The 22,542-nt window shown below is 34.5% G+C and overlaps 1 protein-coding gene across 1 annotated transcript in view; it reads left to right on the forward strand.

Moving 5' to 3' along the window:
- The first annotated feature begins 1,674 nt into the window (after positions 1 to 1,674).
- LOC108744059 (solute carrier family 12 member 2-like) overlaps positions 1,675 to 22,542 on the forward strand; it is a 39,056-nt gene continuing 18,188 nt past the window's right edge. The window contains exons 1-14 of the mRNA XM_025973765.1: positions 1,675 to 1,981; positions 3,850 to 3,964; positions 6,511 to 6,670; positions 6,732 to 6,827; positions 11,788 to 12,041; positions 16,245 to 16,359; positions 16,416 to 16,558; positions 16,622 to 16,816; positions 18,521 to 18,752; positions 20,927 to 21,048; positions 21,115 to 21,250; positions 21,311 to 21,522; positions 21,723 to 21,964; positions 22,469 to 22,538. Coding sequence (XP_025829550.1) covers positions 1,743 to 1,981; positions 3,850 to 3,964; positions 6,511 to 6,670; positions 6,732 to 6,827; positions 11,788 to 12,041; positions 16,245 to 16,359; positions 16,416 to 16,558; positions 16,622 to 16,816; positions 18,521 to 18,752; positions 20,927 to 21,048; positions 21,115 to 21,250; positions 21,311 to 21,522; positions 21,723 to 21,964; positions 22,469 to 22,538 — 2,331 coding nt within the window. The 5' untranslated portion in view covers positions 1,675 to 1,742. The remainder of the gene's footprint in view (positions 1,982 to 3,849; positions 3,965 to 6,510; positions 6,671 to 6,731; positions 6,828 to 11,787; positions 12,042 to 16,244; positions 16,360 to 16,415; positions 16,559 to 16,621; positions 16,817 to 18,520; positions 18,753 to 20,926; positions 21,049 to 21,114; positions 21,251 to 21,310; positions 21,523 to 21,722; positions 21,965 to 22,468; positions 22,539 to 22,542) is intronic.

The raw sequence follows: 22,542 nt of genomic DNA on the forward strand, positions 1-22,542 counted from the left end.
TGCAATAGAAAGAAGCCCCCTTAACGTTTGACGTAATCTATGGATGACCCCTTAGCACAATGTCTTCTAGTTTTCAAGCTTTCACGGCCGGCGTACACCTTATCGATATTGTTTTCCGGGATCTTTTGGCAATGGTCCATGCAATTCCAAATGTTTCAACGTTCCTTGCTGAAAGCATCTTCAATATAGAAGCTGGGTCGTTTGGAAAACAGCTCGGAAAACAATATCGAATCTACTATATAATATTTTGGATTATCCATTTCAAAGTTCAGAATTTGCGCTCATCAGTTAGTATTAGAAGGCATGCATGGAATGTCTCTTTGTCTCTAAGTTTCTAATACCTTCGGTGGTCAATGCAAGAAACTCATTTTATATTGGGTATGATAGGTGGAAAAAAGGGCGGAAGAACTATTAGGGGATTTAGAAGAAATAGAGGAACGCGGGAGGCCATTCTAGCTTTACGGGTAACAATAGATAAATGTTAAATATACTTAAAAATGTAGGGATGAGTTACAAAGATAGAAGAGTGATACTTAGTTAAAGCTAAGGATGCAACGTAGAGAAGTAAATATTAGGAAGGGAGTCAGGGATGCACACTGTCACCGCTACTTTTTAATCTATACATCGAAGACGCCATCAACATCATTAAAGACAGTACAACTGTAGGGATAGATGTGCAAGGGCAAAAGATTAGTATGCTTAGATTTGCAGATGATATAGCAGTATTAGCATCTAGCAAGGAGGACCTAGAGATAGCTTTAAATAAAATGGAAGCGGTACTGACAGATCAGTACTGTATGAAAATAAATAAAAGTAAAACTAAAATACTGGTATGCAAGGGAAGAAAAAGTAGGGAAAGAGCGAATATAAAGATAGGAGACGAAAAATTAGAAGAAGTGGCTGATTTTAGATACCTAGGAAGTCAGATAAGTGAGGATGGAAGGAGTAGTAGGGATATAAAGCAGAGGATAGCGCAGGGTCGTGTCGCCTTTAATAAAAAGAAGTCACTTCTATGCTCGCGAACGGTTAATTTAGAAATTCGAAAAAGGTTGTTAAAGGTGTATGTTTGGAGCACGGCGTTGTACGGGTGCGAAACATGGACAGTGGGAGCGGCGGAAAAGAAAAGGTTAGAAGCGTTCGAAATGTGGTGTTATAGGCGGATGATGAGGATATCGTGGGTAGAAAAGGTTAGAAATGAAGAGGTATTGGAAAGAATAGGAGAACAGAGGACTCTATGGAAGTCAATAAAAAATAGGCGAGATAGGTTGGTAGGACACCTTCTCAGGCATGAAGGTCTAGTCAGAGACATATTAGAGGCAGAAACAGGAGTTAGGAGGGGTAGAGGTAGACCTAGATTAGATTACTGTTCGCAAATAGTTAAGGATGTGGGCTGTTCTGGTTTTAGGGAAATGCGAAGTTTAGCTCAGGATAGGAAAGAGTGGAGGTACATGTCCAACCAGTCTTAGGACTGACTACCTTATGATGATGATGATGATGATGATAGGTGTTAATACGTGTACTAAAACTTTTAACGGCAAGAAAGTATTTTACATTTTGCAAACCGAAAATACACCTGGAGAAACATTTTAAATAAAATTCAAAATGTCTTTCTGAAAAATGCATTTAAATGCAAAATAACATTATGAAATAATCAAGAGCATTTTTTTAATATCATAGCATTTATTTTACGGCAAAAATATCATCCTTTTCTGCACTTTAGATGCAAATAATAACATCTAAAAATGCCGAAAACAAAAAAACTGGCCGTCAATAAACTGAAAGAAGGCGTTGAAATGGAACCGCTAAGCCCGGTGAAAAAGAATACCAGGTTTCAAGTTAAAAAAGTATTAAGTATCACAAGTCCTACGAAAGATGGTAATGCGGTAATCCATGTAGGAAGTGACGAAGACTCTGACGATGACCCAATGGAAATTGCCAAACTCAATTCAAAATCTGAAGCTACTTATGCGAAAAGTTTTAGGTAAGTTTTACTGAGTTTTACCTTTCAGCAAAGAAACAATTGAATATGTCCAAAAGCAAATCGTGATGAAGTACGGGATTGTATTGTACAGGTATAGTGCAGGAGAGTTAGATTTAATTACTCTCAAATCAAAAAATATCTGCATCCAGATTGCAAAAGTGCTATGTTTGCAAGAAACTAATCTAAAATTTGAAACTGAATATTTAGTTATAACAAACAAAAAAAAAATGCGAAAAGTCACGAATAACGGCTTTTTGCTTTTCTAAAATTGAATTCATATGAGGGCGAAGTGAAAAATTATCGGCCTGATAAAGAAAAGCAATAAATAATCTCCATGAAGACTAATACATTTTTCATATCGATGCCCTAATGTAGTAATACCACTTTGATAGTGTGATTTGTGAAGCTCTTCAAAATACGTATTTATAGCATTGATGACTTCCTTGTGATGCCTAAATAGTGCGATTTGTGAACTCTTCAAAATACGCATTTATAGCATTGATGACTTCCTTGTGATGCCTAAATTTTTAACTTCCTAGACATTCTTTGAGGTCAGAAAACAAATGATAGTAGCTGGGACTAAGTCTGGTGAATGTGGTGGAGCAAATTTAACCATCGCAACAACCGACGTATAAGCGGGTGCATTATCATGGTGAAGATTTCTTCATCGCCAAATGATGTCTTCATTTGATCTTTATTCTTCAAATGTTGCAATAACTCTGCTTAGTATTGATCCTTGATGATTTAATCGTTTTGATAATAATATCTTTTCCGTTTCGGCTTTTTTTGGGAAGAGGGGTTGGTTCACCCGTTCCAATCCATTAGTATGACTGTTGTTTACTTTCAAGAGTCTAATGGTGAACCCATGTTTCATCCATTGTTAATCATAAACTTCCCTGAGAATTCTCTTGTAGAAGCAGTCGAAAAAGTTTTTTGATTGTGCGTTAACAAACGTGGCACGTACCTACCACAAAACTATTGGTCTAAAATATTGCGTACACATTTAATTGACATCCCCGTAGTGTCAGATATACCACTTTCATTCAATCTTCTGTCTTCCACCACAATACACCCTTTGTTAAACTCCGAAATCCACTGTTTAACCGCTGAATATAATCGAGAAGAGTCTTTCAATGTTGAATCCAGTTCTTCTTTGATTTGAAGGGGTGTTAGGTTTTTCAAATAGAAGTATTTGATGGTGGAGGTTCTCTGATTTCTCTATTTTTGCGTAAGCAACCGAACCATCTTCTTTAATAGGCTATCAAATGTATACTAACAAAGTAATCAACCTGAAGGTTGGATTGCAATACAATCAGAGATACTTTTATAGAATATCAGCAGAAATCACACTGACGTTATCTCTAGATCAGACTTTTCACCCCGTCCTCGTATATAAGAAAAACTACAGAGATATAGTCTCAAGCCGTTTTTGAGCGAAGTCACCATTACACCCATCAGTATGACCTAGAAGTTTAGACCTCAGCTCAGCATTTGGGATCGTCTGCCCTGGTCCAAGTTTTTTTTTGGCTTCTATGATCACATAGGAAAATGCTAGGCCACAGATAATCTTTCTTATTTCCTATGTCATCGTTTTCACCCCAACCACCACGATTTTGAGAGCACACCGGTTCGATTCCGGGTCCGACTGTCTCGGTTCAAGTTTTTCTGTGATTTTCTGGGATCACTTATACCTGAATTAATCTTCCATAGAGGCAATTTAGATGCGTAATCAGTAGATTAATATGTATGGTCAACCCTTATTTTTAGAATCAGCTCTTGAATTTACGTCGTATTAAACATAAGTACTAAATAAATGAGCGTCACAACGCTTTACAATAAAAAAGATTCTATACGATTATTATTCGCAGACACATGACGAGGGAAGCCCTTCCTAGATTGGATAACTACCGGAATATAATGTCTTATCAAGCTGCTAAGCGGCCTACGTTGGACGAGTTACATAATGCCACACTTACTGTGAAGGTAGGATACTAAAAAAAATCGCCACTCAATGCATTAATTAATTTATGTATACGTATATCGTATATCGTAGATATTGTATTTAAAACAACAGACGATTTAGAATCGCTTTTTAATCGTTTCAATGACAGAAAAAATCTCTTAAGAACTAATTTCATACAGTAATTATTATTCATGAATCGAAGTAAGAAGCTTCAAATGAAAATAGTAGATAGAGTGGGTATCCCACTTGAATATATCGTCAGCTTGTGCAAGGTTGTTGCATTCGTTGGAGAACGACGGATAGTGACTTAAGTTTGACCCTGATCAAGAGATCATGACATTCAAGGTCACTTAAAGATCAAATTAACTTTATTGAATAAAATCTCTTATTTTTGACCTTGGATTCGGAAAGACCGCTAAATTTTACGATCAGATAGGTACTTCAAGTTTTTTTTTAATAACCCTTAGAGATTATTTCAAATTCAAAGGACAAAATGTTTCAATTTAGAAATTAAGCACCTGGATATCTCATTTTCGTTTCTTCAGTTGATAGGTATATAAGAAAATGTTAGCTCCTTCTCGTATTGCATTTTTAATGCTTTATAGTTTTTTTGATGTATGGATTACCTCTACAACTTAAGTTTCCATTAAATGGATTTTAAATGCTCAGAAAATAAAACTGGTTAATTTTTCAATTTCTCTAACTAAATTTAAGAATTACATAAAATTTTTACTGGTCAGCAAGTAGGTAATGCATAACAACTATTTTGCTTGTACTGATGAAAACTGAAAGAAGTCTGTTTACATTCACTTTTCTTAATAATCATCACTATCAAAACCACAATGTGTTTTAGGGATTTATAACGTAGTATTTTTCCTGACATTTTCGGATTGTTAAAATATTAGGCTATTGGGATCCGTCAAATGGGAGGAGCCTAAAAACATGGCGCCGATGAGGGAAAATTTATCGTAGTTCCTATAGTGTACCGTGCACTTTCCAAGTTTTTAAATTACGATAAAATGATAAGTATTGACACAATATGTGATTGGGCTGACACAAAGCCTCGGAAAGGAAATTTCGTTGAAGGTGAGCGTGTTTTTAATGCCAATCACATTATAAAATTCGGAAATAACAAATCCGGAAGCTAGCCTTCAAATTCCGTCAAGTTTACTGCCTACTTTTTACAAACTTCGGATTTAAAAAGTGATTCACGTTATATAATTGGTGAGGTGATTCTGGGTGATTTAAGCAATATCATATCAATGACTTGCACGTGCAAAGCCGATTTAAGAGAACGTTGCAAACACATTATTGCAACTTTGTTGTATTGCAGCAGGTAGGTTCTTAACCTCAAAATACTTATATCGTATCATTAGAATTGTGTTAAATCAATTACACAGGAATAAATAATTTCTCACTTTATAATTTTAGTATGATTCTAGTTTTAAATATTAAGGTTATGGCTGATGGTAAATACTTGCTGAAATATAATCATGTGCATTAAAATGACGTGAACAAATTTTTATTCCGGAATTCACTTCTTTGATACCTACTGCTTTCATCCAAGCTTCTATTAGTTTACTTTTTTCTCTAATTTTCCGAATATATTTTTTACATATATAAAACGGTTAGTTTTTATTGGAAAGTAGTTAATGTAGGTGAAGAGTGAAGATCTATGTCTGAAGTGCTATTGCAGCTTTTCACTGAACATATTAACTTTTTATTTGATTTAACTTTAGAAGAAAACTTCGTCGACTCCATCATCAAAAAAATTTTTACTTTTTTAACGTGTTTTATTATTTTAATAAACAATTTTACAATTTGCGTGCATAGTTCCTATGTAAATTTTTCCCTCATTCGAGTTATAAATTTTGCCACCAGATGGTGTATGCCCATTTGACGGATCCCAATAGTGACTAGTTCTTCTTTCATCTAGTTAACAGAATGTTATATTTGATTTACTTTCTCTAGCGATGTGCCCCTTCGAATGTCTTGGATGTGCGCTGGTAAAATCGTAGGTAGAGAGAAAAAAGCTCATTATACTCTCGATTCTTGTTCATTAAACATACTTTTTCATACAGTACCTGCCAAAAGTTTTGTTCAATCATGAATAGTAGTGTGAGACGAAAACAAGCGTTAAAGCCTTTAATATGTCTTCAAATATAAATAAACATCTCGTTGATATTTTCAGTAGTAAATGGTACCAATAACAGCACATTTGAGTAATGCAATTGTAATGGATAAAATGCTCAATTTTTCCGTGCAGTACTGTATGGATTATACGCTCCTCACAGCTGAAGAGTTTGACCGAGGATTGTCTCCTTTCTTTTCTGGCCTAGTGCTGTTCTTTTCTACTTTGCGCCGGTCAAAATGAAGGTCACATTGCTACAGAAACTAAACGAAGTATATTATTTGCATTTCATTTTGTTTTGGAATAAAAGAAAAAATACAAAGGCGATCCATTAACGGAAACATTAATTTAAATTTTTTTGTACATTATATTAGAGAAACGTTTAGGTATCTACAATTGTTTAGAAATATTCATGTTATTTTACATTCTTTTAAGCTTCAAGGTCAGGGTGGAGGAGTAGATGAGAAATTCATTGATACTGACGGACAATTAAAGTTTGGGTGGATAAAGGGAGTGTTAATACGATGTATTCTAAGCATATGGGGTGTTATGCTATTTCTGCGACTCTCATGGGTCGTTTCACAATCAGGCATTGGTATGTTCATGGTTAATAACATGTAGTATTCGTACAAAAATTTGTACATTCTACTTTCCAGGCGAAGGTTTACTTCTTATCTTCATCACATCCGTGGTAACAACCGTCACTGCATTATCTATGTCAGCAATAAGCACAAACGGAATTATAAAAGGAGGTACGTAATTATTTCTGTGTAACATCTCTATACTTAATACTATCTTGGACGTAGTATATTCATAGGTTGCATGTAGGTATCATAGTAAAGATCTAGGCTTTTTAAAATAGAGTTCGGAGCGACTGGTTAAACGGCTCAGGTGTTCGTGACTAAAACCCGCAGAATACATGTATTTTTGCACGAAACAGTTCTAGTTGCTGGAGACGAGTTTTCCGAGTATGATGTAAACGGGGTCTGTTCAAAAAGTATCGCGAATTTTGTGTTTGTTTACCAAAAATTATTTATTTGTTCATGAATATCTATTTTGTCCCTTTGAAAGCAATCCCCACCAGATATTATACACTTGTACCAACGTTTTTTCCAATCCTCGAAGCACTTCAAAAAATTATTCTTTGTGATCTTGTTCAGCTCTTCCTTTGACGCCGTCTTTATCTCCTCAATCGTAGAGTAGCGTCGTTCTTTCATGGGCCGCTACAGTTTCGGGAACAAGAATAAGTTACGGGGGCCAGGTCTGGGTAATACGGTGGCAGTGGTATTATTAGTGTATTGTTTTTGGCCAAAAATTTGCGCATAAGCAACGATGTGTAAGCAGGGGCGTTATCATGGTGAAAAAGGCAATTTTTGTTCCTCCACAAATCCGGCCGTTTCTGGCGGATTGCTTCGCGCAAATTGTGCATAACTTGCAGGTAATATTCCTTTTTAACCGTTCTACCCTGTAGCAAGAACTCATATGCACCACGTCCTTGCAGTCGAGGAAAACTAAGCAAAAGTTTCACATTCGACCTAACTTGGCGCGCTTTTTCCGGTCTTGGCTCGTGCAGCTTCGATTGGGATGATGATGATTGTATATCATAACCATAAACCCATGATTCGTCACCAGTTATGACCCTTTGGAACAAATTTGGGTCATCGCGGACAAGTCCAACAGCCCCTTAGCAATGTTCATGCGATGCCGTTCTTGGTCGAAAATGAGCAACTTTGATACGAATTTCGTGGCGACCCGTCTCATGCTCAAATTATTGGTAAAAATCAAATGACAGGAACGAGTCAATATGTTAAGGTCCTCAGCAACTTTTCTAACAGTAATTCGACGATTGGCCAGTAATATTTTCTTCACTTTATCAATGTTTTCATCGTTCACATCTTTTCGGCCCTCCGAGAACATTTGGTGCCACCGATTAACGTTGCTTCGGTCCAAATTAGCTTCACCATATACCACAGTCAACATTCGAAATGCGTCCTTGCACTTAATTTAGTTTTTCACACAAACTTTGATACAGATTCTTTAATCCATTTTTTGGAATAAGCAAAAATCGAAGAAGAGCCAAAACTCGTGCAAACAAAACAGCTGCCAAAAATTAACTGAACATTCAATATGGTCAAACTTGTCGATATAAGAGAGAGACATGAGTACCAACATAACGCCACAAAAAAATCGAAAGTCGAATTTACGTAACTCGCGGAAATTCAAAATTCGCGATACTTTTTGAACAGATCTCGTATGTCGCAAATAAATGGCTATTTTAGTCAAATAACATTTACCTAGGCAAATACCTATGAACCAGGTAAATTACTCAACCTTTATTTCAAATTATTCGTCTAGGCAAATACATGGTGGCGGCAATGTACAAGTAGACTCGAAAAGGTAAAATATGAGAATGGATTCAATTTGAAAAAAACAAATGACTATTTGTCTGCGACATATGCCACACATACATTTACGGTTGTGATTCATTTCACATTCCGATACCTCGAAAAGGTTTATTGTGCATCTGCCCGCATGACTAAAAGTACAGGGATTTTTTTTTTGAGTAAAATCATTGATCAAGACTTGTGTAGAGGCATGGAGAACTCTACATATATCGGCGAATCCACGCTAAAATGCACTCAGTTGCATGGTTTAGAGGTTTAAAGGTCTGGGCCAGTGATCAGCAACCGTGGCTCTTTGCGGAAGTTATGTTTTTACAGGAGAATTATGAAAATACCGTGGATAGAAGATTAAAATTAAGGAGGTATTAGAAAGTGTAGAAGAACAATGGCTGTCATGGCAATGTAAATTGATAGGATGCCTTTTCAGAAAAGAAAGGCTAGTTGGAGCCATATTAGAAGCAAAAGCAGAAACAAAGAGGGGGCAGAAGATAGTTAAGGATGTGGAAGTACTGATTTTCAGATAATGTGAAAATTGGCTTTAGATAGGAAGGCGCATGTCCAACCAATCTTCGGAATAATGAACCTATGACGATAAGAAATAATATTATATATGGCTCTTTGATGCTATTGTTACCCTGGTTTCTTTATCAATATGACTCTTTTATCTGGAATGTTTACTATGCCATTACTTACCATTCGAGGGGAAACCGGTTCGATTCAGGGTTAGTCTACCCTGATGGAAGTTTTTCTGTGGTTTCCTTTGATAATCTAGGCAAATACTGGGAGAATGATAATATTTCAGAAATAATCTTTCACTTTTCTGTCTTTATTTCGTCCGTCTCATCACGCTAACCACCACCTACCCAGTCCCGCGATTCCTGAAAGGAAGTTGAAGAGGGTGTTCCGCCTTACTTCTACGTCGTAGTCCAGAGAAATCGCTCTCGGAATAAAACATCTGAAAGTTTTTGTTTTCGGTAGAATTTTTGCCTGTCACGCAAAAGACCTACCTTCCCATTCATTTATCTATTTTGACAAAAGGGACTACTTGGAAGAAAAAACAACACACCAATACTATATCGTATAGATATCTAGAAACATATTCAACAAGTCCGTTATTTTTAGCATAGCTGCATACAATAATAATGAAGTAATGTAAAATTCCTGATTGCGACTACCGCGACTTTTACATAATCAATAACACATATTGGAATACGTGAAACTTATCGACGAAATTAGAAAAAAGATTAACCAGCTAAACACAGTTAATTAAATCCTTCCCTCTCCCCCATTACTACACTTTATTTATTTTTTTTTTAAACATTCCTATGTATTATTGATCGAAGGATAATAAAAAATAAGTTAGTAAAAATACCTGTACCCCTCCAACAAACTTCTGTATAATAAAGAATAACTGTCCTTGGGTTTTCGATTCTTTTCTCTTCCAATTACTTCCTCCATAATGTCTCAGATGACTAATCGCTGAATTATCGTGTCAATGTCAATCAATTTAGCGTTTTTGTAAAACATTAAAGTGAGATTATACTTTTGCCTTTCATTCATATGTTTATTTGTACTACAATTTGTAGCGGTATTGAGAAAACAGTATGCAAATAAATAAAAATAATACAAAAATATTAGTATGCAAGGGAAGAAAAAGTAAGGAAAGACACCTCAGGCTTGAAAGGTAAGTTAAAGACATACAGGGACTAGAAATAGGAGTTAAGAGGTGTAGAAAGGAGAGTTAAGAGAAGTAGAAGCAGATCTAGATTAGATTACTGTTCACAGATAGTTAAGGATGTTCTCGTTTTAGAGAAATGCGAATATTAGCTCAGGATAAGAAGAACTTAAGGTGCGTATCGGTCGATATCAGGACTGACGACCCTACGATGATGGTGAACACTGCATCACTTTCGGCAAATAAAAACTATTATAGATACAAAATCAGATAAATTTAAACTACAATTCTAACTTTTTCTTCGATGTAATGCTGCGATCTCACCTAATGATTTAAAAAATATTGCGAAAAAATTGAAAACGTGTTTTTCAAAAGAACTTATTCCAAATTTTCTTTAAAAATGTTGACGATCTGAACTGTTTAAGGCACTTGTGCATTTGCTTCATTATAATTTAATTGAATTGAACATTTACTAAAGTGAGAAATTTCTAGCAAAACTTCTTATCTAATAATTCACAACAAAATATTGATTTTCATTGAAGAGGCGTCAGCATGTCTACATGCGCGAGCTATAACCGGCATTATTTCCTCGGAATGAGCAAACATCGTAAATATAAAAACTGCTCTCTTCTTGTTCCGGCAATGAAAATGTAAAGCGTACTGGGTCAAGGGGATTTATGTTCCTTTAATGCATGTTTGCTTTGTACGTTTGTAAAGAAACGAAAAACAACTTTAAATGACATATAAAAACTTGACGATATTATTCGCAAAATGACCACATAAGTTGATATATTGCTTATAGAATCGTTATTTCAGTATCTTTTTTGATTAATGAAAGTAGTCATGTAGTTTTACTGTTCTGTACTTTACAATAGTTTATAATATTACCCAATATTAGTGTTAGTGGATACCATTAGTTTCTAAGAAAGTTTCCGAGTTATTAGAGTTTGTGGAATTGATTCAAACTGGTGCAAGAATGACAAAAGAATCCATGAACAACAATCAAACGTATTGTAGCTAGATTGCTCTTATTAAATCTCTTTACAAAAGTTTTATTTTTCTCAAGGGTTGCACATAAACCTTATAACCTTTTCTATTTTATCTATGATTTGACCCCCTCCCCTTGCATGATCAATCATGATTTTCTTTTCTTCGATTTTCGTTTTTCAAGAAAATTCGATGGAGGCCAGAATTATAAAATAAAATAATTCCGTAACAGTACTTTTTATTGGGCAAAAGAATAATATCTGTATTTGTAGCTCTGGTTGTCTTTCATGTCTTTTTTTTATCGAGCGGCATGACCTACAGGTTTAGACCATTGCTTAGCATTCGGGAGGACGCCGGTTCGATTCCGGGTCCTTCTGGCTTGGTCCAAGTTTTGCTGTGGTTTACTTGGATCACTTAGGCAGATGCTGAGGCAATAATAATCCACAGATAATCTTTCATTCTTTTCTGTCTTCATTTCGTCCATCTCATCTTTCTCACCCGCACAACCACTCACACATTCCCACGATTCCTGAAAGGAGACTGAAGAGGGTCTTCCGTCTTACCTTCCAGAGTAGTTCGGTGAGACTACCCGCCCACCAGCATTACTGACTGGTGAGAATGAAACACCCAAAAAATTTTTTTTTTCAGGTGGCACCTATTATATGATTTCAAGAAGTCTAGGCCCCGGTTTCGGTGGTTCGATAGGTTTAGTATTCTCACTGGCAAATGCAGTAGCTGCTGCCATGAATGTGGTAGGTTTTTGCGAAACGCTGGGAAGCTTATTGAGGAAATTCGATCTGCAAATAGTTGATGGAGGGGTCCAAGATATCAGAATAAATGGTTTGATTACCATAGTCGTACTTACATTAATTGTCATAGTGGGAATGGAATGGGAAGCTAAGGTAAGTAGCTCGATCACCTTTGTATCAATGTGTATAACTCAATAAATTGCCAAAGTATATAGACCAAAGAATAGTCAGTTTATTACAATATTTAGTGTGATATCCTAACCTCATAATATTATAAATGTTAATGTATTTGGTAACATTTTACACCTTAACTACATGTCCGATTATCATGAAATTTTATACACACATTTCAGGGGTACAGAAAAGGACTTCATTTACTTTCTTTAGCGATGTGCCCCTTCCAATGTCTTGGATGGCAAAATCGTAGGTAGGGACAGAAAAGCTCATTATGCTCTCGACTCTTGTTCATTAAACATACTTTTTCATAGAGTACCTGCCAAAAGTTTTGTTCAATCATGAATAGTAGTGTGAGACGAAAACAAGCGTTAAAGCCTTTAATATGTCTTCAAATATAAATAAACATCTCGTTGATATTTTCAGTAGTAAATGGTACCAATAACAGCACATTGGAGCAATGCAATTATAGTGGATAAAATGGTCAATTTTCCGTGCAGTACTGTACGGATTATACGCTCCTCACAGCTGAAGAGTTTGGCAGAGAGTTGTCTCCTTTCTTTTCTGGCCTAGTGTTGTTCTTTTCTATTTTGCGCCGGTCAAACTGAAGGTCACATCGCTACAGAAAGTAAATGAAGTATACCTTTTATCCAAAAAAATACTGTTCCCGACGGATAGAAAAAATAGTTTTGAGTGATCGTCCATGATCTTTAAAACCTACCATGAAACTTTGTACACACATATTTTCCGGGGACAGAAAACAATATAGGGTATCTTTTATTCTAAAAGAAAAATAAACTGTTCCCGAGGGATAAAAAAAATTAAATTTAAGTCATCTTTTATAATTTTAACACGTATTTAGGACATCAAGGCGAATCGGGAATAATACAAATACACACAAAAAAAAGATGGTGGTGCTGACAACTTGTCGAAAACATTTCCCTACCAAAATAAAATAATTTCTGTTTAATTTGGAAAATAACAAAACTGTAACTACAGCAGAAAAAAAAGCTTAAAGATATGCGACATTTTTCATAACTACAACTAAAATTATTTTTATCAAATTTGTTAAAAAATAGTTATAACGTATACATACGTATGTCTTATACAAATTGACACTAAGTACCCAATTCTGAGACGTTTTTGCAACATTGTAAAACATTATAACAATTGAAAAGTGTTTTGTCTCTGATTGCTACATTATGTTATTCATAAGATAAGTGTATAAAATTGTTTATTTCTCCCTAATTCATTTCATACACTTAGGTACAGTATGTTTTTTAAACATTTACATGTTATGAATTTAACTAGCGTTTGAATCATTATACAAAAATTTTAATTCTCAGTGAGCGGTAATTACGAGTTTTTGTTTGCAAATTAAATGAAATTGATTGTGGGTTGCACAAATAGAGATGTATTTACGCAGATATTCACCTCTTTATGTTTGCATACCATTCCTCATTTTACAGGAATATTTACTGACAGTTTTATTGTAAGTTGCGAGCTGGTCAGTTTCTCATAACAATGTTTGCTTCATTAGATTTTTGTTTTACTTAAAGCCACTGATTAATTTTGTAGAAATGCAAATAAAAAAATTAATAGTAAATTCAATGAATTATAGTTACCTAAGACGTAAAAATATTCGCAAAAATAGTTGTCCTCGCATGGAGAGGGTTCCATACGTTGAATATGTTACCATATTTTTTTTTAATGTAATCCATATTTATTTATGGTAACTAAACATTAACATTAACTACATTGTCTATTGTTAAATTCTGTCTTGTATATTCTTGAATGCGTGGACTAAGACCGAGTTCATTTTGAACGAGTACTATTAACAGTACCAATAATTTATCTCGAGAACCAGCTTAACATTGTAGTTAGGAAAAAAACGTGTTCTCCCTTTTCATCTATTTTCTTAAATAACTTTAAAACTATGTATTTTAAAATTATCAAAACAAATATATTTAAGACCCTTACAGCAAGCCCTTTCATTTGATATGTCACACGGTACAGTTTGCAAAACTTTTGTTTTTAATTTTCTATTGGCCCCCCAAAAATGACCCCCATGTTTAAAGTTAATTTATTTACGTCAAGCGTCCGTGTTTGGGTCCCAGAATATATGTGTAACAAATTTCGATTAATATGTCCAGTAGAATCGGAGCAAATTGACTGTGACAGATGGACAGACAGACATACGAGTAATTATGTCGGGTTGTTCGGAAAGTCATTTCGTTTTTTCCCAACAGAGGATTTAATTGTATTCTTTTGCACCCAACTTCACATTTAAGCCGTATAATTTTTATATGCTTTGAGAGTTCATATAACAAGGCTTGTGTGTGAAAAATTCCAATTAATTATACGCAGTAGTTTTTGGTTGGTGCCCTTTTAAATATGGAGAGCGATAAGCAGCATTTTCGACATATCTTACTGTTTCACTACAGAAAGGGTAAAAATGTTGTTCAAGCCAGAAAGAAATTGACTGATGTGTATGGAGAAGGTGTGTTGACAGTACGCCAGTGCCAGAACTGGTTCGCTAAATTTCGATCCGGCAACTTTGATGTTGAAGATGCACCACGTTCGGGAAGGCCGGTTGAAGCTGATAAAGACGCGATAAAGGCATTAGTTGATGTGAACCGGCGAATAACAACACGTGAGATCGGATTGAGGTTAAATTTATCAAATTCAACAGTTTATGACCACTTGAAAGGCCTGGGATTATCCTCGAAACTCGATGTATGGGTTCCCCATGTTCTCACAGAGAGAAATCTGTGTCGCCGCAATGACGTCTGCGATTCGCTTCTCAAACGTCACGAAAATGATCCGTTTTTGAAGCGCATCATCACTGGGGACGAAAAATGGGTTGTATACAACAACGTCAAACGCAAGAGGTCATGGAGCAAAAAAGATGAACCGGCTCAAACCATTTCCAAAGCCGATATTCACCAAAAAAAGGTGATGCTGTCTGTTTGGTGGGATTTTAAAGGAATCGTTTTTTTTGAGCTTTTACCGGATAACACAACGATTAATTCGGAAGTCTACTGTCATCAGCTTGACAAACTGAATGATGCACTTCAACAGAAAAGTTCAGAACTAATCAACAGGAAAGGTGTAGTGTTTCACCAAGACAACGCGAGACCTCACACAAGTTTGGTCACTCGCCAAAAGCTTTTACAGCTTGAATGGGATACAATGCTACACCCACCATATTCTCCAGACCTGGCACCATCGGATTATTATTTCTTCCGGTCACTCCAAAATTTTTTAGACGGTAAAACCTTCACCTCAAATGAGGAGGTCAAAAACCTCCTCGATCAGTTTTTTGCCAGCAAAGACCAAAAATTTTATGAGCGTAGAATTATGCTACTACCAGAAAGATGGCAAAAGGTGTTGGACCAGAACGGTCAATATATAATTTAATAAAGTATTTGTTTATTATACGAAAACTGTCTTTCATTTCCACAAAAAAAAACGAAATGACTTTCCGAACAACCCTATTTAAGGTTTCCGTTTTTCATTCGGACGTACGGAACCTTAACAAAACACTTATTCATAATCTAAACCAAAACATTGTTATTGGATAATTTAATTAATTTTATTGCTGCTTTCATAGCAAATGTACTTAATTATAGGTTTTGGGTTAAATAATAGGGTTATCATCTGTAAAATCAAACGAAACACAAAAACCCCGCCCATTAGAACTTAACTTTGCACCAAAAGAGAAAACTTTGTCGGCTTTTGAAATAAACTAGGTTCTATTCCTGCCTTGGCTGTGATCCTACACTGTACTCAAAATAAATATAACCTAACCTAACCCAACCTATTTTCACTTAATCTAACTCAAACTAACAAAAAGCTACATAATTATCGATTTTATTATTTAAAAAAGTTTGGTATTTTATTTCTATAGAAATTATGGGTATGTTAAAATTGGGTGTAGTTGAATTAATTTTCATGTTTTAATGAAGTTTTTCTGGCCCACTGTAAATCTAAATAGTATTAACAGAAGCTATTTCAACCTAATCTAACTTAAAATACCAAAAAGCTGCTTACGGTCAAAAGGATTCAAAAAATTATTTTGCATGTTAAAAAACTGATTGGTATTTGTTTTTGTAAATACTATTTATTAAAATGTTCATTTCGTTTTCATGCAGTTTTAATGGCAAACGTAGTTAATTTTAGGCCCAGATAGCCCTTTTGGTAATTTTGGTAGTCGCCATATTCGATTTCATAATCGGTAGTATAATTGGCCCCACAAGTGACGAAGCAAGAGCTAAAGGTTTTATTGGATATAATCGTAAGTTATTTTGTACAACACCAACAAAATTAAATGTTTAAAAATAAATATTTCAGTGTCTCTAATAAATGAAAACTTTTTCTCTGCATATACCGAAGAAGGAAATGGTGAAAAGTACAATTTTTTCAAGGTGTTTGCCATATTCTTTCCATCTGCTACGGGTATTTTGGCTGGTGCAAACATATCCGGGGATCTCCGAGTAAATAAATAAAATACCAGTTGCACCATGGGAATGCATGATATGTATGTTTTTTATTTTTAGGACCCCCAGAAGGCTATTCCTAAGGGAACTCTTTTAGCAATATTAATTACAACTGTAGTGTATATGTTAATCGCCGTTTTAGCCGGTGCCGTTGTTGTAAGGGACGCTACAGGTAGCGTTACGGATTATTTTAATGGGACTTTTAGGGATTGTCTCCCAGGAGAATGTCTTTATGGTTTACATAATAATGCTCAGGTGAGATTTGTTTTTTTTTTCTAATGTTTGTAACGTTATTTATCGTAAATATTAAACTAGCTTCCCTGAATATTAATTTTACATAACTTACGTTTTTTAGCACTTAATTTTATTGGAATTTAGAAACACGTTTGTTGTTACTTAATTTTGTTATACCGATTCGGAATGACGTTTGTTGATATTAAATTTATATTATACCGATTTGGAAAGTCGTTAGCAGATACTTACTTATGAAAGACGTTGGTTGATACTTAACTTTGTTATACCGATTCGAAAAGACGTTTGTTGATATTGAATTTTGTTATACCGGTTTGTAAAGACGTTGGTTGATACCAATTTTTGTTAAACCGATTTTAAAAGACGTTTGTTAATATTGCATTTGGTTATATCGATTTAAAAAGACGTTGGTTGTTACTTAACTTTGTTATACCGATTCGGAAAGACGTTTATTGATAGCGAGTTTTACTATACCGATTTGAAAAGAGTTTGGAAAGACGTTAATACTTAATTTTGTTACACCGATGCGAAAAGTTTTGTTACACCGATTCAGAAATACGTTTGTTGATATTGAATTTTGTTGTACCGATTTGGAAAGACTTTGGTTGATACTTAACTTTGTTATACCGATTCACAAAGACGTTCGTTGATAGTTAATTTTGTTACACCGATTTGAAAAGACGTTGGTTGATAGTGAGTTTTGGTATACCGATTTAAAAAGACGTTGATAGGTACTCAACTTTGTTACACTGGTTTGGAAAGACGTTAATACTTAATTTTTTTACACCGATGCGAAAAGTTTTGTTACACCGATTCAGAAATACATTTGTTGATATTGAGTTTTGTTGTACCGATTTGGAAAGACTTTAGTTGATACTTAACTTTGTTATACCGATTTGGAAAGACGTTCGTTGATAGTTAATTTTGTTACACCGATTCCAAAAGACGTATATTGATAGTGAGTTTTACTATACCGATTTGAAAAGACGTTGATTGGTACTCAACTTTGTTACACTGGTTTGAAAAGATGTTAATAATTAATTTTGTTACACCGATTCGGAAATAGGTTTGTTGATATTTAACTTTGTTATACCGATTTGGAAAGACGTTTGTTGATTGTTAATTTTGTTACATCAATTCGGAAAAACGTTTGTTGGTTTTGAGTTTCGTTATACCGATTTGAAAAGTCGTTAGTTGGTACTCAACTTTGTTATACCAGTTTGAAAACACGTTGATACTTAATTTTGTTACACCGATTCGGAAAGGCGTTTGTTGATATCAAATTTTGTTGTACCGATTTGGAAAGACTTTAGTTGATACTTAACATTGTTATACCGATTTAGAAAGACGTTAGTTGGTACTCAACTTTGTTATACCGGTCTGGAAAGACGTTGATACTTAACTTTGTTATACCGATTCGGAAAGACGTTAGTTGATACTGAAATTTATTACACCGGTTTGAAAAGACGTTGGTACTTAATATTGTTACACCGATTCAGAAATACGTTTGTTAATATTGAATTTTGTTGTACCGGTTTGGAAAGACTTTGGTATCAACCAATTAATTATAACAATTTTGAAAGGCGTTAGTTGATTATAATAATAAACGATTAAGTAAATACAATACAATTGCACTTCTTTTTTCACCTTTAACCGTATAAAAGAATTTCAATTTTATACGTATTTTCTGTTTTAATTTCATTGAAGATAATCGAATTGGTTGCATGGATCGGTCCATTGATTTATGCAGGTTGCTTTGCTGCTACATTGTCTTCAGCTTTGGCTTCTTTGGTATCTGCACCGAAGGTTTTTCAAGCTCTTTGCAACGATAAATTATACCCTTACATAGAATGGTTTGGAAAAGGGTATGGACAGAACAACGAACCCATACGCGGATATATACTATGCTTTTTCATAGTTATAGGGTTCGTTCTAATAGGTAAATTCTGAATGAATGAATGAATAAATAAATGAATTAGGTAATGAATAAATGAATGACTAACTGATTGGACAAATAAATAGATATTTAGTTTCTCGTTTCGATGTGTAATTTTAATGAAATTAGCGACTAAAGTTAAAATAATTGCTCAATTGAAACGTGCCTGCAACTGGAAGTTGTTCGAATTGATTAATTATTTTAATTAGCAGCTGTTTTTAATACAGGTATTTTATAATTTTGCAAATCATTAAAGATATCCATGTAAGTGGTTTTTAAATGTTTTTGGAACACACAGGTTTTGAAGTCAAAATGAATAATTATCAGGATTGTGTAAGCAAATTTTATTGTTAAATTATACTTTAAAAGATAAAAGTCAATTAGTTCTATATACAATTCGGGCACCTGATAATCCCACGTTTTGACCTTAATTGATTAGTACATGGTAAATTATTTTAAAGCGAAAAAATGTAAACAAAACAGTTGGAGATATTATTTTATAATGCAATATTTTAAATCCTTTTCTTCGTGCATTACTCTACTAAAACAAAACTAGACTTTTACTACCTGTTGGTGAAATTAAAATTGGAGGGGGTAATAAACTAAATCCAAATGGGATAATGGATTTATTTATTTAATAATACGCAACATTCAAACCTTCAGTGGTGCAACAATTGTGCGAAACATGTCTAGATACTAATAAATCAAAAACAAAAAACAGAGGAAATTGATTATTAAATTAAAAATAAAAAAATCAAAATTTCTTTTGTAGTTTAACACCACAATAATTTGACCAATATGGTAGAAACATAGACGGTAGGTGACATTATGTTTTTGAAAACAAGATAATGAATGGAAAATTGTTTTACATCAATTTGATCTTTCAGTAGTACACTGAATTTATTACATTCAAAAGCACGTTTATCAAAAGCAACACAGTTAAAGTAAATGGTTATTAGAAAAATGGCAAAATTTAACCAAAAACTTAGTTGTGAAATTTTGTATGTTGAATTTGGTCTAAGGCGGTCGTTGTCTCTCCTGTTGTACCGTTATCGTGGATGAATAGTTACCCTTTTGAAACAAAGTTTTTTTGCTACATTTTTTGCACTTATCTACATTAATCTAAAAAATGACCCCTTAGTCCTTAAAAATTTTTTGTCACCAATTCATAGCATTTTTCTCAAGTTATACTATCCTCACATCCTCCTTCAGACATTCTGCATCCCTTTTACATATTCTACACCGCCTTTCCTCTTCTTTTTTATAATATTTACATCCCCTACACTCATTCCCTCCCCTAACTTTTGCTATAACGCTTATTTCCCTCCCCCCGTCTAAATTCCTTGGTACACTACATATCTTGACTCTCTCCATTTTCCTTAAATCTTTTCACCTTATTATTTCCCTTCGTTTGCTTTTAATCAATTTCCCTATATATATTATTTCCCTTAAACATTCTCTTATCTACTTCTGATTGATTTTTAATCTCTACAAAGTCCTCTTCCTCTGTCTATAATATCTACGTTTCCTCCCTATTTTCAATAGTTTCTTTCTCCAGCCTCAACCCAACATTTCCTCATATTTTACTATCCTTTTTGTCGTTTCTTCCCAAAATTAAAAATTTATGTTTAATTAATATTCCGGGATATTTGAAAGAAACATCTGCATCTCGTGAAAGCACCACAACGTAGAGGATATAAAAAGTATGCACAAAAAGTACCCGAGTTAACCAGCCGTCAGTGATTGAGAACAATTGTTAGTTATCTTACCGCCTTTTGCAAGCGTCAACTGTCGAAACACATTTACCTATTCATGACCTTCGCTCAACAGCTGGTACGTAGACAGGTCAATTGCACATACGAACGGTGTACTGGCGGTGTATATCATCACTGCCGGTGCACTTGGGGCTTTCGGCAGGGTTATTACCCTGATGTTTATATATATCACTGTATGGTGCAAGATGTCTCATTCTATATCTGTTTCATGTACCTTCTTATTCCTTGAGGAGTCAGACATAGTTTATAAAACCTCTGCTTTTTTCCACCCATCCTTATATTTTCGGTCCTTAAAACACTATACTCCTTGCTATCACATTAGATAACATCAGTCTCCTACCCCATCATTCTTACATAATACATAAATAACCTAAATAGTGACTAATTTATTTCTCATTTTAGGGGAACTCAACTTGATAGCTCCCTTAATATCGAATTTCTTTTTGGCCGCGTACACTCTAATAAATTTCGCCACCTTTCACGCCTCTTTAGTTAAACCTATAGGATGGAGACCCACCTTTAAGGTAATTTTCACGCTTTTTTCTTAAAACAAAAACCTACCTATTAAATAAAAATGCGCCCACTTTTAGTACTACAATATGTGGTTAAGTTTATTTGGTTCAATAATGTGCGTATTTATTATGTTTCTAATATCGTGGTGGAACGCACTCATCACCATGGCGGTACTTTTGGCCCTTTACTTGATCGTTTGTTACCGAAAACCTGGTAAGTATAATAAATCGATATTTTGAAATTAAGAAGACAATTATTATAATTTTGCGACAGATGTTAATTGGGGATCGACAACTCAAGCTCAGTCTTATAAAGAAGCTTTGAAAGCCGTTTATTCGTTAAATTTGGTAGAGGAACATGTTAAAAATTATCGGCCCCAAATCCTCGTTCTGTCAGGTATGCCGAGCTCTAGGCCAGCTCTTGTTGACTTTGCCAACCTGCTCACCAAGAACATGTCTCTTCTTGTTTGTGGAAATATTATAAGGGTAAGTTAACAAAAACTCAGAGTGGCTGGTTGTGAACCTGTTAAATCGGTCAAACTCCAGAAGAACTCATTTGTTCCTATGTTCCTGATATTTTTTTGTAAATTACTCACTGGAAGAAAATATTCATATCATATTAAATGATTTGCTTTCTTTGAAATTAGTGTTTCCGTTTTTGATCATCACGTTCATTATTGTATCAGGAACCCATATCAGAAAAAGCAAGGATGGTATTAAATGCTAATGCATATTCATGGTTGGAAAAGCACAAGATAAAAGCGTTCTATACCCACGTGGATGGATTAAGTTTCAAGGACGGAGCACAATCCATATTAAAGTCTTGTGGAATCGGAAAACTGAAGCCTAACATTTTGCTTATGGGCTACAAAACAAAATGGTCTACATGTCCAAGGGAAGATTTGGACATGTATTTTGATGTTCTACAGTAAGTGTTTTTTGAAACGAAATTAGGATGTTGTCATAATAGAAATCCAGGTAGTCCAGACTTCATTCCTTAAAGAGTTGATTGATATAATAGAAAATAGACATTTTGATTTTGAATGTTGTACATCTCATAACATTCTCTATCCAATATTTATCTCGTTTTCTTAATTTCTATTGATTATTTTCCATGTTAATAAAAATTATTCTTTTTTTATTGCATTTATTAGGAAGATTGGGTTGATTAAAAGAATTTGTATTGACGGTATTTCTCTTAAAAAGAAAACAAAAAGTTTCGACGTATGTAATCTAAATTTCTGATCGCGATGACCAGAGAAATCAAGTGCGAGTTATTAATTTTCACTCATTGATGGCACTCTAAATTAGACGCAACATTTTTGGGATTAGTCATCTAGCCTCCTTGTCTACTCTAAGTCGCTACTAATCTTGACCATCCCCTCAAGAAACAGAAAATAAGTTTATAATTAAAATATACTTTTATTCTCAGTATAGCCTTAGATTGTCACATGGGCGTCGGAATTCTACGAATAAAAGATGGTATAGAATTCTCGAAGAATTTAT

The sequence above is a fragment of the Agrilus planipennis genome, unplaced genomic scaffold, assembly GCF_000699045.2.
Source record: "Agrilus planipennis isolate EAB-ADULT unplaced genomic scaffold, Apla_2.0 scaffold18, whole genome shotgun sequence".
NCBI classification, from domain to species: Eukaryota; Metazoa; Arthropoda; class Insecta; order Coleoptera; family Buprestidae; genus Agrilus; species Agrilus planipennis.